The sequence below is a fragment of the Acomys minous genome (genome assembly GCF_964271855.1).
Source record: "Acomys minous genome assembly, chromosome: 18".
NCBI classification, from domain to species: domain Eukaryota; kingdom Metazoa; phylum Chordata; class Mammalia; order Rodentia; family Muridae; genus Acomys; species Acomys minous.
In genome coordinates, this window is record NC_140501.1 from 49,264,916 (window position 1) to 49,283,893 (window position 18,978).

The following is an 18,978-nucleotide window of genomic DNA, read 5'->3' on the forward strand; positions in this document are numbered from 1 at the left end:
CAAACCTTGGCTTTCAGATACTCCTTCCTCTACCTCTGTTGTTGTTGGGATTATAGGCAGGTGCCGCTGTGCAGGTTTGTGTTTGGGTTCTGTTTATCTTCAGCAAGCACTCTGCCAATGTAAGTACATGCCCCGCTCCCTCTCTCCCCTTTTCTTTTTGAGGCAGGGGTCTCCTGTAACCCAAGCTGGTCTTGAACTCACTCTGGAGCTGAGGATGATCTTGAACTCCTGATTCTCCTACCTCCACCTTCTTTCTTCCTGGTGGCAGGTGCTTTCCCCACATTTGTCAACCACCGGCCCAGCCTCCATCTGTTGGAGGTGCAAGCCGATCACAGGAATGCCGGCTCAGTTACAGGTCCTGCCCACAAACAAAGCCAGGGTCCCAGGAGTCGTCTTAGAACTATAAACACAGCTCAAGTGTTCCAGCCCTGCTCCCAGCACCAAAGCATTTGCTTGGTGTTACTTTTCCTGACAAGTTGCCGCAGATCTGGTGGTTTCAAACAGCAGCACCGTTGCTCTCTCACAGTTCCAGGGGTCTGAAACCAAGTGTGGGTGGGACTCTACTCCAATGGCTCTTCCTCTTGAAGAATCCTTCCTGCCCTTTCCAGCATTGCAAGGTGGGTGGTTTGGCGGGGGTGGGGTGCCAGTGGGGTCTCTTGGTGTTGCCTGTGTGTATTTGTCTGTCACCGCCTCCTCTCCTTTCTGACAAAGACACCAGGGTGCTGTCCTGTTGAGATCCTTGCCTGACTTCATTAACAGAGCCTCTTTCCTCCCCCTGCACCCCCCCCCCCAGGTTCCTACTTAGATCACATCCTGAGGTTCTAGAGATTTGGGGGTCCCACTTAGCTTAGGGTACAGGGAGACAGCCTTTGGAAGATCTGGCTCATGGAGCTATGAAAAAGAGGAGTGTGGAGGATACTGCTGTTCAGCCTGGATGCTCTCTGGCTCAGAGCCCAACGCTAGGCTCCCTGCCTCCCTGGTGTTGCAGATCTGAGAATCTCTCAAGACTGATCTGACTCTGACCAGAGGCTCTGTAGCATAGCAGTTCTGAGTACAGAGGACTCCTGAGTGCGGGGTCTCCCTGTCAGAAGTACAGGGCTGGCTCTGGGGGACCATTGAGTGCTCTAGCTTTGAGCTGTGCCTCCATGCCTTCTTTATTTCTCTTGTCCATTTCATTCTGTCTCTAGACAACTAATAGTTACTGTGTAGTAGGTACTGTATTATATTTTGTTTTGTTTTGTTTTTGAGACAGGGTTTCTCTGTGTAGCCTTGGCTATCTTGGACTCACTTTGTAGACCAGGCTGGCCTCAGACTCACAGCGACCCACCTGTCTCTGCCTCCTGAGTGCTGGGAATAAGGGTGTGAGCCACCACGCCTGGCCACTATTTATTATGTTCTGTATCTCACTATTTTGGGGGGGAGTGTTTCAACTTCGGCTGTTATCTGTAAGGTAACTAAGTCCCATTGGCTTGGGTCTTTCCTGACTTAGATCCTTCAAGCTGATACTGTAGGGTCAGGGGTTCAGGCTGAGGTCTGTGTAACTCAGAACACCGTTAACTCTTATTTTCATTTAACATTATTTTATGTGTGCATGCATGATTGGAGGTACATTTGCCAGGGCACATATGTGGAGATTGGAGAATATTTTTGTGGAGGATGGTCTGTCCATTTGCCCATTTATGTGGGCTCCAGGGATTGAACCCGGGCCACCAGGCTTGTGTTATAAGCACTTTTACCCACTGAGGCATCTTGCTGGCCCAGAGCCTCCTATAACTCCTAGCCTTTGTATACATGTTATTGCATGGATTATTAACAGTCTTTTCTGTTGTCCACTTAGATACTTGTCTTTGGAAGGTTGTGACTTGATGTCTGTTTGTTTGGGGTGGACTAGGGATCGAATCTAAGGCTTTAATTAGCAAGCAAGATCCTGTCTCAAAAATCAAATCTTTTTTTTAATGATATGGAGAAGTTTATTTTAGAAGTATGGGAGAGCAGGAAAGGGGAAGGAGCACCCCAGAGAGAAAGACAGACAGAGACAGCAAGAGAGAAAAGTATGTGGTGCTGCATGCCTGGTTTACATAGTAAGTTCCTGGAGGCGGGGCCTGAGGAGCTGACATATCTGCCTGCTTAAAAAGCACTTGAAGTCAAGTCTGATAACTTGAGATAGGTCCCTAGGTCCCCTAGTCTCAGGGTTCCTGAACTCTACACTTAGCTTTAGAAAAGAATATATAGAAGCCAGGCATGGTGGCGCACGCCTCTAATCCCAGCACTCGGGAGGCAGAGGCAGGTGGATCACTGTGAGTTCGAGGCCAGCCTGGTCTACAAAGCAAGTCCAGGACAGCCAAGGCTACACAGAGAAACCCTGTCTCAAAAAAACCAAAAAAATTCAAATGTACACGGCCATAATTGCATAGATCTTTGTTGTTGTTCATTCTATTCCTTAACTTTCATCAGTCTCTCTGTAGCCCTGGCTGGCCTGGAACTTGTGTAGACGAGGCTAGCCTTGACTTTGTGGAGATCATGCTTTCTGCTCCAAGGTTACAGGTGTGTGCCCACATGCCTGGCTGAGGTTACAGGTGTGTACCCACCTGTCTGGCTGAGGTTACAAGTGTGTGCCCACCTGCCTGGCTGAGGTTACAGGTGTGTGCCCACCTGCCTGGTTGCGGTTACAGGTGTGTGCCCACCTGCCTGGCTGATGTTACAGGTGTGTGCCCACCTGCCTGGCTGATGTTACAGGTGTGTACCCACCTGCCTGGCTGAGGTTACAAGTGTGTGCCCACTTGCCTGGCTGAGGTTACAGGTGTGTGCCCACCTGCCTGGTTGCAGTTACAGGTGTGTGCCCACATGACTGGTTGAGGTTACAGATGTGTGCCCACATGCCTGGCTTGGGGAAAGTTTTTCTAATCATGCTAATAAAAGCAGAAACTCTAAGGTGTGACTCTAAATTGTGTCACTAGGAGCTGGGGAGGTGGCTGAGTGAGTAAAGCACTAGCTGCTCTTGCACAGGACCTGTATTTGATTCCCAGCATCCCCATGTTAGCTCAGAACTGCCTGCAACTCCAGTTCCAGGGGATGTAATACCCTCCATGGTGCACAGGGACTCATACAAATACACATGACAATAAATGCAAAAGGCCGGGTGTGGTGGCGCACGCCTTTAGTCCCAGCACTTGGAAGGCAGAGAATCTCTGTAAGTTCAAGGCCAACTTGGTCCACAAAGAGAGTCTAGGATAGCCAGGGCTACACAGAGAAACCCTGTCTCGAAAAACCAAAAAAGAAGAAAAAGAAAAAAAGAAAGAAAGAAAGAAAGAAAAGATTATGTCACCAATACCAGTTGAGCAAAATTACAAAGGAAGTAATTAGGAAACCATTTGAACATGTGACCAAAGGTTAATATACAATGTCTTTTTTTTTCCTGGAATAAGGAACATAGATTCTTTAACCATCAAGGTGGTGTGTGTGTGTGTGTGTGTGTGTTTGCGTGTGTGTTTGCACACTCGCATGCCTGTGTAGTATGTGCATTCATGTGCCTGTAGATGCTAGCCGAGGGTGCCAGATCCCCTGGAGGTGGAGTTACACATAGTTGTGAACCACTCAATATGGGTGCTAGGAACCAAACAGCAGTCCTGGAAAAGCAGCAAGAAAAGCTAACCCCTGAGCATTCCTTCTCCAGCCTCAGCAAGGAGCTCCTAAATCCAGCACCAAGAACAAGTTGTGTGTGTTTCAGCAAAAAAGGAGGAGAGGGGAGTGAGTGGAGTGAGTGGCAGGCACTTGGGCAAACAAAAATATTACTGTTTGCAAACCGAAGGAAGTTTATTAATACTGATAATCAAGATGTAAAATGCAAGGCAGTGAGTGGGTCTGATAGCCTGGAACCCTGGGACGCACAGGGCAGGAGAGGGCTGACTCCCAAGTGCACTGTGGAACACGGATCCACACACAGATGTACAGAAACAGAAATAAATGTGCAAAAATGCGAAGGCCACAAGTGCAGCTCCCTGGTAGTGTGCTTGCCTCGCATTTGTGGAGCCACATGCCTGTCATCCTAGGAGATGGAGGCAGGAGGCTACAGCCTGGGCCCATGAGACTTTTGAATAAGTGATACTTAACTGCTCACCCAGTATTTGTTTCTGGGCTGATGGCACAGGCATGTGGTCCCGTCATTTTAGAGGCAGAGGCAGGCCTTCTTATGTTTGAGGATTGTCTGGGCAACTTAATGAGACACTGTCTGTTTGTTTGTTTTGAGACAGTTTTTCAGGTTTTTAAATAAGATTGCGGGTCTGGATAGATGGCTCAGCAGTTAAGGATATTGGCTACTCTTTGAGTGAACCCAGTTTCAACTCCCAGAACTCACATGGCAATTCACAACTATCTGTAACTTCAGTTCCAGAGGATATGGCACCCCACCCCCAGACATACATGCAAGTAAAATAAAATAAATTAATTAAAAAGAAAAAATATTTTAGCAGTAATGGTGCACGCCTTTTGATCCCAGCACCTGGGAAGCAGAGGCGGGCAGATCTCTTGAGTTTGAGGCCAGCCTGTTCTACAGAGTGAGTTCCAGGACAACCAGGGTTACAGAGAGAAACCCTGTCTCGAAAAAAAAAAAAATTAAAATAAATAAATAAATAAATGGCTGGGAACATAGTATGGTGGTTAGTGCTTGCCTGGCATGTACAAACAATTAAGCTCAATCCTTGTTACCAAACTAAAGAAAAATAATTAAACAAAAATAAATAGTTTTTTGTTAAGTGACCTCTGCTAACTTGTTCCTGGATCTCACTCACCTTTCCATCCATTCCGGTAAGACCCTTTTCATCTCTGACAGCTTGTCCTCATGACTTGCTGAGGATGTGGCATGGGGCTGCCAGCTCATCCTCCGGAGATGGACACCTGTTACCGCTGACACAGCCAGCTGTAGTTTTTTTGTTTTTTTAAACTGGAAGCCACACCGTTCTGCCAGTAGAGAGAACCCTGAAGCCCTGTACACTGGGTGCTTTTCTGCCCTTTCCTGGAAGTCAGAGGGTTCCCTTGCCAGCCCACCGAGACTCTTGTTTTCTTAAAGCACCAAGTACAAAGCTTGGGGTCTAGTTGCAGCCATGGTCGCCTCTGGGGAGGCTGGCTCTGTTCCCTGAAGATTGGTCCCCTGCTCTGCCCTCCCTGGCCTATGGGATCTCTCTAGCTTTTGGGTATTCCAGTGCTATTTCCCCAGTGTTGGGACACTTTGCATGTGACAGGCTGGGCAAGTTCTCAGGATACCAGGTCCCTGGGAGGTTTCCAGGGCAGCAAGCCATGACTATTCCCATCCCGTTTCCCAGAAAGGTGCAAAAAGTACAGTCACCCCACTCCTCCAGAGCTGGGCAGCTAACCAGAATGCTGCATAGGACAGCCTGTCCTGCCATGGGAACAAAGTTCCCGTGTTTCCCTCTTCTGCCACCCTGTGACATCCAGCGGTCCCAGGACAGAGACCTTGACCGTGGGTGAGCCGCCTTCTCTGTGTACGAGGCTGTGACCTTGGTTATTGTCCACTCCCTCTTGTGAGCAGCCGCTGGCCCCCTCCCCCAGCAAGGCTGTGCAGTTGGCACATTGATGGGGGTTCTGTGCGTAATGGGAGCAAAACTCAGAGTTTCCATGAGCAGCTGAGAAATTCTAGAAACAGCCTGTACTTGCGGGGTTCCCTTTAACTTCCCCTACCACAGGGGAAAAGTGAAATGTTATTTTTGGTCAGATTATCAGATAGCTGCCTCTCTGGGCATTTTGTTCTTAGGGATGTGGGGAAGGGAAGGACCTGCCTCTCATCTTCCTCTTCTGTTTTCTTTTGTGTTTTTTGAGGCAGGGTCTCACTATGTAGCCCTGGCTGTCATAGAATTCACTATGTAGACCACACTGGCCTCGAACTCACAGAGACCCACCTGCCTCTGCCTCCCAAGTGCATAAAGGCATGTGCCACTACACCTAGCTAATACAGAAACTTTTAAAGCCCAGCAAAAGGTTAGAATTTCGGTCTAGTTTTGGGGAGAGAACATTAACTGGGTTAAAGCTAAGAACACTATCAGTCTGGTGAAGTACCTCTTTGAGTAAATGTAGAATTAATGTTAGTTACACTGTTAAAAAGAGAGGCTGGAGAGATGGCTCAGCAGTTAAGAGCACTGGCTGGTTTTCCAGAGGACCTGGGTTCAATTCCCAGCAACCACATGGGAGCTCGTGTGGTTCTCTGTAACTCCAGTTCCAAGGGATCTGACACCTTCACACAGACATACATGTGGGTCAAATTTTTAATTTAAAAATTAAAAAAAAAAAGAGAGAGCTAGAAAGGTCTCTTGACAATAGTGGGGTAGGTGTGAGGTGGAAGGCCAGGTCAGAGATTTTTCAGTAACCAACATGCGAACATCTCTTGTCAAATTCCTCCTGCTCCTTTGGTGTTACTAGGAAAACTCAGCTGGGCTCTTGGTCCCAGAAGTTCCTAGTGCAGTGTTTCCAGATTCAGACAGACTTTCCAGGTCCTCCTAGAAGGGGTCTCCTACAAATAGCATCACATGTTGTTAAAAGCTCCTCCCTGTGTGCACTCTGTCACATCCAGTTGCATCCTGAGGATCTCCTCAAGTTTTGTACCTACCTTCTGGCCTTTGGCTTGTCCACAGGCTTTTCAGTGAATGGCGTCTCTGTCACTAAGTTCTCTCTTGTGTTGTATATGTGTACTGGTGTATGTGTTTGCATGCACCTGCGCATGGAGGCCAGGGGACAACCGGGGGCGGTGTTAGCCAGGTGTTGCCTGCCCTTTTTGTTTTGTTTTTTGAAATGATTTGATTTATTTTTGATTACGTGTGTTTGTACGTGGGGGTGTAGGTAGATGCCCTTAGAGACCAGAAAAGGGTGCGCGACACCCTGGAGGTAGAGTGATGAGCACTTTTCAACAGATCAATGTGGAGCCTGGGAACAGTACTCTGTTTCTCTGCAAAGCAGCGTAGACTCTTAACCATCGAGCCCGTTCTCCAGACTGCCACCTTTTTTTTTTCAGAAGGGGTCTCAAGTAGTCTAGGCCAGCTGGCCAGTGAGCCTCAGGGATCCACCTGTGTCCACCTCTGTAACACCTCCCCCACCCCCACCCCCATGTCCAGATGCGCGCACACCCACCCACCCACACCCTTTTTTCACTCTTGTTCTGTTTACTGAGTTCAGGTTTTGTTTTTTGTTTGTTTTGTTTTTTCTTGTTCTGGTTATTGAATTCAGGTTTCTATGCTTGCAAGGCAAGTGTTTACCACCTATGCTGTCTCTCCAGCACCTATAACTGTCTTAATGCCTGTTTCTTTCATCTCTGTGTCTGAAAATTACCTAAACTAGAGCTAGGGTTAGTGTTAGCTGCAGAGCGTAAGCCTTTAAGTCTGCCTAGAATGTTTATCCTTTTTAAATAGGCAAGCAGTTGGTGGGAGGCTGGGGAGGGAGTGGAAGTATATGCAGACATCGCTGCCCTGTTGGGAACTCATTTTGGTACCATATTGCCTGGAGGTGGCAGTGTGTCAGCAGGTCTGCTCATGTGGCCCTGATCTGTATAGCATGTGCTCATCTCCGGCATTGCGAGATGAGCCAGAACACTGCTCGCCTTTGCTCTGGAATCCATCTGTGTTTGCACTTGACAGCTTCTCTGCAGAGCTCTGGCCAGGACTGAGCTAGGTAAATCTGGGGGTAGGGGGCACCAGGTGGGCCTTGACTGTCTCCTTAACACAGGGTGCTTCTAGAAGATGCTACTGTGCTGATTTTCTTTCTTTTTTTTTTTTTTAAAGATTTTATTTACTTATTTTATGTATATGAGTACTCTGTTTGCATGTATGCCTGCACACCAGAACAGGATATTAGATCACATTATAGATGGTTGTGAGCCACCATGTGGATGCTGGGAATTGAACTCAGAACCTCTGGAAGAGCAGACGTTGCTCTTAACCACTGAGCCATCTCTCGAGCCCTGTTGTGATTTTCTTGTCCCTCGTGGCCTTACCCAATGCTTCCACGGTGAAGTCTGAAGTTTCTGCAGTGCCTAGGGAGGGTGAGGTATTGTCAGAGTATAAAAGCATTTTCCTTTATATACTTTATATGCAAGTACTTAGTGAAGGACCTCCATCTTCCCGGACTGTTAAGAAACAACCAGGGCAGTTAGCCCAGAGTATAAGCCTGATTCTAAGTACCATGACATTGAGTCAAAGAGGAATGTGAGAATGGGGCTGGCTGGACTGAGGCAGTGCTGGGGAGGACTGGAACAGAGTGGAGACGCTTCTGCAGGACCTTCTCAGTCCTCTCGGCTCTGCTCACCTCCTGGATAGGGCGAGCATGCACACGTAACTTTCTGTTGTCTTCATCAGACATTTGAGTCCAGAGGGTGGGCATATGACTTGGGTGGTGGAGTGTGTGTGTGTGTGTGTGTGTGTGTGTGTGTGTACGCACGTGCCTGTGTGTGTGTGTGTGTGTGTGTGTGTGTGTACGCGCGTGCCTGTGTGCATGTGATGTTCTGCGTGGAGACCAGAGCCTAGGAAAGAATAATGAAGATGAAGGTGGAAGGCAGGCTGGGTCCTAAAGAGAGACAGAACTCTGACCGCCAGACCGAGAGAGGAAGCAGAGTCCAGCCACCTGGCTAGAGTGAGGGGGAGTAGGCGGGCTTGAGATCTTCGGAAGGAAGCCGCCCTGGTTTGTGGTCACACAGTGAGGAAGCAGAGGATGTGGAAGAGCCTTGCATCTTAGTAATCAATGACTCACTGGCTGGCTATGACCTTGGCCAAAGAGTATGCTGTGTAAGAGACTGCGTAAGTGGGAGAGTTGGGGTTAGTAAGTGTCATTTCTGCCTCTCTCTCCCCTCCCCCCCATCCCCCGTCTCTCTCTGCAGCCTTCTTGGAGGTAGGGGTTTTTTTCCCTTTACTCTTACTTTTTCTAGTAACCCTCTTTCTCAGGAGTGTAGGGTGTCTAGGTTCTGTGCAGCAAGCAGTGACCAGTGAGGGAGATCGGAAACTGAGTGCAAAGGGCCGTGCAGTTCCTTCTTTTGCCCGCTCTGGTTTTCATGGAAGTGGAGTGGCACACCTCAGGCTTTAGTGTGCAGGAACAATTGCCAGAGCCCCAAATCAAACCTACAGGGCTGAGCCTACCCGTTTCTCATTTACCTCGAAGTGTTGAGAATTTGCCCTTCCAGAAGGTTCTCAGGCAATGGTGAACTTGAAGATTGTGTACTTAAAGCGCGACTTCCCTCCATTAATGATCACATGCCAGCCTGTCTCATCCATGGAGACTGGCTAACTGGAGCCTTTGAGGAGGATTTGGGCTTGAACTGGCTTGTAAGAGGACTGGAGGGGCTTGGGGATAAGGGGTGCTGGGGCAGATGGTCTTGGCCATTCCCCAAGCAGTGCAGCCAAAGGCCCTTGGGGTATGTTTTACTGCACATGACTGGAGTGCACATTACTTTAATTGCCTACCTGCTGTAGCAGGAAATTGAGCTGACTTGTCTTAGCCTGAATTTGGGGGTGGTCTCTTTTCTGCTGCTTGCACAATTCTGAGGCCTGCATAATAGCCAGGGTTGCTGTTATGTCTGAGGCCAACACAGAACTTTTGCCCTTTAGACTGAACTTGTCCTGTGGACGTGTGTGAAAGCCTGCTGTTTAATCTCCTGCTCTTCATCTGCCTTCCTCCCTGCTCATTCTCCATGATGCAGCCAGGAATGTAGGTACCATGTAGGTAGCTCATGCCAGCTCTTTGGTGGTTGAGGCAGGCAGACTGCCAGGAGTTCTAGGCTAGCCTAGGCTACGTAGTGAGTTCCAAGCCAACCTGGACTACAGTGTGAGAGTGCAAATAAACAAAACAGCCAACCAACAGTAGGTGTATAGCTCAATGGCAGCACACTTGCCTAGCATGCTTGAGACTCTGAGTTTGATTCCCACCACAACTAAACCATAGGTTTTCTTGACTCCTTCAAGCCTTACATTTATAGCACAGAACCCTCTGCCCTGTGTGACCGCTGGTGTCTAGCCACTGCAAACTTCAAGTTCTCGATGTTCCATCTTTACCGGGTCCCTAAATATGGCTACAACTTCATAGACTGTCCTGTCCCCCCACCCAGCTAACTTTTATGCGTTCTGGGGGTCTGAACTTTCCTTCAGGGGAGCTCTCGTGTCCTCTGATACCAGGTTGATTGTTGTCTGTGGCAGGGGCCATGCAGCTTGTCCCCTGGGTGTCTTTGTTAACGTAACTGGTAGTTTATGCCTAGTGCCCTGTTCTGTCTATAACACACTTCCGTTTGGAAAATAAATTCTGGTTTGGCCTACTAAGGGTAGAGAATCAAAAATATACATTCCTGGGGCTGGAGAGATGCCCCAGTGGCTAACAGCACCAACTGCTCTTTCAGAGGACCTGGGTTCCAGTCACAGCACCTACATGGTGACACAGCCAATCTATACCTGCAGTTCTGGGGCTTCGGATGCCCAAACGTTCAGGCAAACACATAAAATACAAACAAAATAAAGATAAATAAAAATCTTTGAGAAATTAAAAATAAGAATACACATTTATGGCCTGGAAGTGTAGCTCACTGGTATGGTAGCTCACCCACCCCACTCCCAGCTTCGCGGCCGTGCTCAGTGCTGACTCCCAGATAGCATCTCTCCTCACAGGCCAAGTGAATCGCTATCCCACAGCTCAGCGTCTCCCTGTGGTGCTCATGCCAGGGGGCTAACACGCACGAGGTCCTTGCTAGCTTAGGGCGTTAGCATTGCACATGACAATGAAAGTAGACTCTGTTCAGATATCCGTGTGCTACTAAATTCCCAGTGTGACTCAGACTCTGCCAGGTATCTGTGCTCATTGTATCTGTAACGGTTTCGTAAGGAGAGGCTGGGCCTCCTCTTCTTCAGGGTAGACTCCGAGGACATGTGTTTTGCTGGAGTGGTTTCCTGGCAGCGATGTCTTTATGTCATAGCTACCAGATGCCCGAGTAGCAAGCCCTTGCAGCAGACAGAGTTCAGCAACATGATCTTGGGAGCAGGCCCTGGGAGCTCAGCCTAGAGCCTGTTCCCTCATCTCTGCCAAATATCCTGTGTGGGATCTCTTGGCTCAGTTTGGCCAGGTAAGCCTTAAGCTGCACATTAGCCTTGGCCTCGCCATACTGGGAAGTTTCTTTCCTGGGGGCTCTTAACCTGTTGTGTGAAAGAAGGTACCCGGTGTCATTTGCACCTCAGAGACTCACATCATTCTTGGTCATTGGAAGTGACCGTTTCTCGAATGAACAAACTCTCCGATGAAGGTGGGTTTTTGTCTCATTGCTTTTCATTTCTTTCTTACTTGGAGGGACAGTCTGAGGTAACCCAGACTCGGCTGTGTAGCTGAAGTTGAGCTTGAGCTCCGTGTTTTCATTCTCCTCTGGGAGCCGGTGTGTGCTTGGCCGGGACTGAGTTTTAGGTTTGGTAGGTATAAGCTAGCTTTTAGTTAATTTAACATAAGTGACACGTACCCCGTATGATGGTGCCTGCCCATAATCCCAGAGCTTAGTAGGAGGATTGTCATGAGTTCAGGGCTACTCTGGGCAGGCTATGTGGTAAGTTCTAGGCCTGCTAGGGCCGCATGACAAAATCCATCCTGAAAATAAAAGACAAAACAAAAAAAATTTTGTGTGTTTGTGCTGGAGTGTGTGTGTGTGTGTGTGTGTGTGTTTACAATAAAGGAATGGTTTAGAAGAGGGAACAGTATACGGCCCTGACAGCTGACTTCACATGATTTGTGGGGGCATCTAGGGACGCAGAATGGCTGTAGAAAGAGGTGTTGGGGTGTAAGGGCCTTATAGATAGTAAGATAGGAGGTTAAACGTCACACCTTTGATCAGAAAGTCTCTATCTACATCTAGCCCCTGTGTGCCCAGCACTGTGCCAGGCTCGTGTTGCCAAAGGGATACTGAAGGACCCTCTTTGCCTTTAAAAGAACAAACATCCAGTTAAACAGGCTTGTTGGAAGAAAGTTAGTATCGAAAATAGTTGGGGAGCTAAGAGTGATACGTGGCCCCCTGGAAGAGGATGTAGTGGAGATGCTTGTGAGAAAAAGCATTTATGATTTGGTTACTAGGCCTTGCTTTTTATTTGACCCTGAGTAACAAGTTGGAAGCATTTGCCTATGTGAGAGACGTGAGTGAGCACCGCATTGCGTAGGCCACATGCAGGACACTACTATGGTCTAGCAAACAGCAGTGAACCTAGAGGGACAGCAGGCCACACTTTTGCAATCTGGGAATTGTCAATGGATGAGTGATGAGAATAGGAGTGACTCTTGGCCAGGCTTTGGTGGGAAGTGCTGGCTGGCTCCCTTGGACCCCTTCCCTGTCTCTCCCTGGCTGAAGAAATTTTGGAAGTTCTGGCTTTGTTAGGCCCAGGTTCCTGGTGGGCCCTGAGCCCTGAAGTATGCTTTTCCCTCCCTCTCCTGGCTCCAGCCCTGGGCTTGGCTGTCATTAAATTCATTCCAGCCTCAGCTTGGGGCTAAATACTCCTTCCTGGTCAGTCTGTGCTGGCTGTCTCAGGCCCTGGTCACCGTCTCTGGCTGTATAACCTCCTCTCTCCACTGTGCCGACACCCAGGAAGGAGATCAGCACATACTTGCATGGTGAGCTCCAGGGTACCGGTTTTGACTTTCTTCCCTGCTTCTGGATTACCATTGACTTTTTTTTCTTTCTTTCTTTCTTTAATGGTCTTTTCTATTCCCCTTTTGGCAGTCTGAGGTTTCTTGGGGTGAGCGAGTGGGCCCCTGCCCCTCCCGTGCTGTCTGGAAGTCTTCTACCCTGGGTGGCCTTTAGCATGCCATAGCTTGAGGCTCAGATCCTGGAACAGGAACTAGGAAAACTGTAAAGTGGCTCAGTGGGAAGGAATGGAATAATACAACCTTTGAATGCCTGGACCCGGTGAGCAAGGCTGTGCTCCGCAAGGCTGTGCTCCCGCGGTTCCGTTCACCTGGCTCTTCCCTCGGGTAAAGGAAGGCCCCGGGATCGCTTGTCGTGGGTGGGTATAGTCTCTGGACCATGCTTGCACAGTGAGCGGGCAGGGACTGAGATGGGATAGTTTACCTCTTTTTACTTGGTTCAAACACGATCTCCCTTTGTGGCCTAGGCTGCCCTTGGAATCAGAATAATCCCCTGGCTTCAGCTTGGCGAGGAGATGGGGTTACAGGTGTGCTCCACCTCAGCTGTGCCCCCTTCTCTTTCCTCTTTTGTGGTGCTGGGGGTTGATCCTAGAACCTACATTTTTAGCCTTTTTTCTCCCCCCCCAAGGCAGGGACTGTTTGAGGGAAGCGGAGGTGAGACAGGCTCTCCTGTAGCCCAGGCTAGCCCTTCTATATGATATGACTAAGGCTGGCCTTACACTCCTGACCCTCCTGCCCTTGCCTCCCAAATGCTTGGAATTTCAGGCACATTGCCACTTCACCCGTGTCCTACTTCTGACAGGGTCCTACTAAGTTGCTTGGGCCACCTTTGTACTTACTCTGTAGTCCGGGCAGGGCCTGACCTGAAGCTCCTCCTGCCTCTGGCCACTTGAGTAGCTGGGATCCATCACAGATCTGCACCAGCACAGTTCTCCTTGAAGCTCTTTGACTCCAGAGGCATACAGGGCTTGGAGGCTGCTGCTTAGGTTGAGGTTGTAGCCTGTTGGTAGGTAGAGCAATTGCCTGGTGTATATGAAGCCCTGGGTTCCATAAAGGGAAGTGGGAAAAAGAATAATTGCCAGCGGTCTAATTTTGGATATGGAGACTTGCCTGGAAGACTGCATCGTTGTGAGTTTGACCATCGAGATGGAAGATATAGTGAAGTGTTGGTCGGCAAACACTTGCGATCAGATGTGTCACCAATTGTTTCTGTTGGGTTTTAGGTTTTCTGTTTGTTAGGTTTCTCTGTAACCCCGGCTGTCCTAAAATTCATTTTGTAGACTGGGCTGGCCTTGAACTCCCAGAGATCAGCCTGCCTCTGCTTCCAGGTACGCCACCGCCTGGTGGGTTTTAGGGTTTGTGCTGTACTTAGAGAGTTGGGACTGGTATTGTAGCTCAGTTGGCAGAGTGCTCGCCTAGTATGCCCAAGGCCTTAGGTTTGATCCCCAGTACTGCACAGATCAGTGTGGCTCTGAGAATCTCAGCACTCAGGAGCTCGAGGACAGCCTCAGCTACATATCAAATCGAGGGCAGCCTAGGCTACATGAGGCCGTTTCCAAGGCAGGGAGGAGGAAATCCCAGATGCTGGCGCTGTTGTCTTTTCTTACACTGTTGCATCCCACATCACTTTACTGGGATAGACCAACAGACTGAAACAGAACAAAGCAAAGCCCAGTCAGCTCCACGCCACAGAATAACCACCCTCTTGCTGGGCCATGTAGCTTTTAGTCCTAGCACTTGGGAGGCAGAGGCAGGCTATTTCTGTGAGCTGAAGACCAGTCTGGTCTGCATAGTGAGTTCCAGGACAGCCAAGGGCTATGTATTTTGACCTTGTTTCCAAAAATTACTAAACAAACAATATGCATCATCAATATTCCAAATATTCTTCCAGGCATAACCATGCAGAAATGGACATTGAAATATAGATATAAATACTCCTGTAGGAAAGCTTTGCTTTTTTTTTCTCACTGCAACAGAAGAAAAAGGAACTTCAGTAAACTAAAAGGAATTAAGTTTTAAAGAAATATGTTACTTGCAAGAGATAATTTTCTACCCAGCAAAGTTAATTGCTTGTGAGTCATCCATAATTACTTGTTTTCATTTTACACAGTGCCTATTGACTCTTGCTCTGTTTCAAAGAAAACCATTCTCCCTTCTCACACTCTGATTATGCTACTTAATTCCTTTTAGTTTACTGAAGTTCCTTAGGTAAGGACTGAGGGATGCTGGGAGAGCCTGATTTAAAAAGCACCTCAGCTACTTGTCCCAGGTCTGAAGGCCAACAAAGGAGGCTGAGGCAAGACAGGGAACCATGAACTGCAAGTCTGCCTGGGCCACTCCCCAAGACCTCTTTGTGTGTTTGCCTGTCTAAATTTATGTGCATCATGCGTGTGCAAGAGCCTGTGGAGGCCGGAAGAGGGTGTTGGTTCTCTGGACTGGAGTTACAGGTGATTGTGAGCTGCCAGGTGGGTGCTGGGAACCTAACCCCAGTCTTCTGCAAGAGCAACATCTGTTCCTAACCCCTGAGCCAGTGCTCCAGCCCCAAGGCGTTTGGTTTGTTTTTAAAGCCTATGAATCATGGGAAAACCTTGTCTTGTCCTTTCATTCTGTATCTGAATGAGGCAGTGTCTCTGTCTTGAACATTTTTTAGAGCGCAGTGGGCTATTTCAGTCTTCAGGTGTGGTTTGGTTTTTTGTTTTTTGTTTTTCCTTCTTCTCAAGGAAATTTTGTGTTGCACATCTATGTCTGCCACATCTTGCTTTTCTACCTGTTTTTCATCCATTACCAGTAGTTTTCTCAAGACTCCTCTGTTGGCATTTCTGGTCTGAGTTACTGGCAGAGTTTGGTTCTCTGACATTCTGCGTATATGTCGTGTATATTTGTGCACACAGCTGTGTGTGTGCATGCAGGTGAAGGAGTGAATGTCTAGGAGTGTATATGAAGCCCAGAGGTCAATTTTGGGCATCTTCTTCAACTGTCCCTTCCCTTATTCTAGGAGGTGGAGTTTGCCGCCTGTACCTGGAGCTCCCCTAGCAGGCCAGCAAACCCCAGGGCGCCTCTCTCCTTCATCTTCCCAGTGCTGAGATACAAGCACCGGCTTCCACTGCAGGATTTTACATAGGGCCATCTCCCTAGGCCCTGTTTTTCTTTCTGTTTTGTTTTGTTTTTTAGATAGAGTTTTAACCACAGAGACCAGGCTTGCCCAGATCTCATGTCCCATCCCTCTGTCCCCAATCACCCCACCCCACCCCACCCAGCCACAGGCCACCCAAGTGCTGCTGCCCGGTGGGCTCAGCTTGTCACAGTTTGGGCTTCAGTTGAAGAGCAGTGTTCTTTCTAGTCCTGGTCAGGCAGTTGGGAGGTGTGTCGTTTAGCAAACAATTTGGGATTGCAACGAAGTCAGGGATCGTCAAAAGAGCTCCTTCTGGCAGCCGTCTTAGAGCTAACCAGTTCTGCCTAGCCCACCTGAAATGGAACTTCTGACTCCTCAAGCATCCTGTCCTCAAGGGTAAACAAGATTAGATGAGGTGAAATTCAGATTGGTCACCTAGGAACTACTACTCCATGTGACAGGGGAGGAGTAGGGTCACAAGTACACATCTAGGTGGGTCCAGAAACACTCTTGCCTGGGCAAGAGTTTGTTTCGGAGCCTATGCGAGTGTGTCTGTGTCTGTTTTATGGCTGTGCTCAGAGGAATCTGGGTACAGAGTACTGGACATCCTGGCTGGCTGGTGGGGCCAGGGAAGGGAGGTTTGGCTACTCCAAGTTCCTACAAGTTTCTATTCTCCTCAGTGATCAGCTTGACTGAATCTCTTGGCAAGTTACCACATAGTTACCTCAAAAAAAAAAAAAAAAAAAGTAAGTGCTTTCCTTCCCTTGGTTAGGTCTAGAAAAAACAGAGCCCGGTAAATACTGCAGAAAAGTGTGCCAACAGGGCAGGCAGACCCGCCATTTGTAGGTGCTTCTGGACCCAATGAGGGGGTGATAGTCGGCAGCATTCTAACTTAGGAGCCTGAGGATGACAAGGGGCCATCACAGTGTTCCAGGATTCCAGGATGAGAGTCATGCTGTCCTCTGAGGCTTAGGCCTAGTGCCTGGAGACAGACCTGAGGCTTTAGAGTCACTAACTTCTGACCCTGAGCCCAGTGGTCCAGGGCGGGGGAAGACTCCAGCAGCTCTTTAATGGGCAGGGCCTGGCCTGAGTAGCCACACGCTAGAGCCTTGCCTTGCCTCTGCCTTACTCTTCCTAGCACTGCTGGCTCAGCTCCCTGGGAGGACTTCAGAGGCTCCCACACAGCCAGACTCGGGGCTGAGGCCGCTGAGTGAGGACCTATGGTAAGACCTGTGTGTGTGTGTGTGTGTGTGTGTGTGTGTGTGTGTGTGTGTGTGTGTGTATTTCCTCCAAGGAATCTGGGTTTTGTTGTTGTTTGCTTGCTTGTTTGGTATGTGTGTGCATATGTGTGTATGCACATGCCCCTGGCTGGTGTGGAACTCAGCTACATAGGTACAATAGCAACCCTCCTGCCTCTGCCTCCCAAGTGTCCAGATTATCAATGTGAGCCACCTGGCCAGGCTAACTTCAGAAGGTCTTCCGTAAACATTGGGTTGTTGTTTTTTGTTTTTTTCTCCTCTAAGAATAACTTACAGATTTTTTTCCCCTTACGAATAATTTACAAGCCGGGCAGTGGTGGCACACGCCTTTAATCCCAGCACTCAGGAGGCAGAGGCAGGTGGGTTGCTGTGAGTTCAAGGACAGCCTGGTCTACAAAGTTAGTCCAGGACAGCCAAAGTTACACAGAGAAACCCTGTCTCAAATAGTAATAATAATAATAATAATAATAATAATAATAATAATAATAATAATAATTTACAGCCAGGCATGGTGGTGCATGCCTTTAATCCCAGCACTCAGGAGGCAGAAGCGGGTGGATCTCTATGAGTTTGAGGTCAGCCTGGTCTACAAAGGGAGTCCAGGACGGCCAAGGCTACACAGAGAAACCCTGTCTCGAAAAACCAGAAAACCAAAAAAAAAAAAACAACAACAACAAAAAACTTATAAGAAAGAAAAAAACCAAGTCTCTGCTGGAGCAGAAAGCGCCCTTCGTGCTTACCAAGAGGCCAGGGTCACTTGAGTTTGTAGAGCCCTCAGCGGTTCCTAGATCTCTTGACAAGGGTTCCCACTGCCTCAGTTGTGTTTAGGTTCCCTTACTCTTGGTGGGGTGAGCTCAAGGGCAGAGCCACGTGACAGAGCTCTGCTCACCTAGGTCTCTCACCTGCAAGGACTGGCTTGCATGCACTTCAGAGTCCTGACAGCATTTTTGTTTGCAAAGCCCAAAGCAGTGTTTCCTAGAGGAGCAAGCAGCCATGCCAGTGCAGGGAGGGGCAGAGGTTTCCTGCAGAAGCACAGGAGCTTGTGTGATGGTACGGCCCGAAGGGGTCAGTTCTCTAGCATTCCAGGCTGCCCCTCAAAGCCGTGGGAGGGATCAAGGGGCCACTAGGCCTCCATAGAACAATCCATCATAAATGCCAACCTCTACCTGAATGCCCATCTGGGTGGAGCTGCCAAAGTAAAACCAGCTGCGGTGCCCGCATGAGGGGCTTTTGCTTCCTCTTTAACAGCCTTCTGGAGTTGCTGAAGGGAACTTTGAAAAAGATACTTGGAGTAGGAGCAGTGCTCTGTTCTAGGATTCTACAGCAGGAGCCTTGTAAGACAGGTTGGCCTTGACAGCATGCCTGCCTGTCCCTCCCCCCAGATCTTCAGGGAATCCTTAGCCTGGATCTAGGGTCCCCACTAGGGCCGACAGAAATTGGCAGATCCCGGTGCGGAGGCCTGCAGAGTTAGTTCCATGGGTCTCCGCAGCATCCGGGCCACACGCTCACCGTCTTCATGCCAAGCCCACAGTGGATGCCAGGGCTTGGATGTCATTCAGGCCTGACTTCAGTTCATGAAAAATTCAGTCTGCCTCTAGAGCTCCTGCCCTAGCCGCCAGCTCCCAGCTCCCTTTATCTGTTAAGCAGGGCTACCTTTCCCAACTTCTTTGAAGGGAACAATGAGTGAATGTCAGGGGGCAAGATTTGCCCTTGGAAAAGGCTAAGTGCCGCTCACCGGCTCTCCTTAACCAAAGCTGCGCAGGCAGGCCTCTGCCCCTCACACATCCAGCCCTTGTGCCAACAGTGGAAAAACAGACCGGTCACAGCTGGCTGGCTCTAGCCAACCTATCTCCCTCCTTCCCTCAGGCCCTCCCTCCCTCCCCACCTATCTCTTTTTCTCCTTCTTTACCTTTCTTCCTGTCTCCCCCTCTCCCTCCCTCCCTTCATGTTTCTGTTTTG

At 48.9% G+C, this 18,978-nt stretch overlaps 1 protein-coding gene across 6 annotated transcripts in view; it reads left to right on the top strand.

The window, feature by feature from the left end:
* Positions 1-18,978, top strand: part of SLC39A14 (solute carrier family 39 member 14) — a 47,832-nt gene that overhangs the window by 10,433 nt on the left and 18,421 nt on the right. The window contains exon 1 of one of the 6 annotated variants that reach the window (XM_084767687.1): positions 7,587-7,671. The exons of 1 other annotated variant lie outside the window; for it this stretch is intronic. Coding sequence is in view for 4 of the 5 variants with exons in the window: in XM_084767683.1 (XP_084623809.1) it covers positions 11,267-11,272 (6 nt within the window). In the remaining variant the exon portion in view is untranslated. Of the gene's footprint in view, positions 1-7,586; positions 7,672-11,051; positions 11,273-12,496; positions 12,616-16,873; positions 16,984-18,978 lie in introns of those variants that run through there. 4 more of the 6 variants (XM_084767683.1, XM_084767682.1, XM_084767685.1 and 1 more) reach the window with 4 other exon arrangements.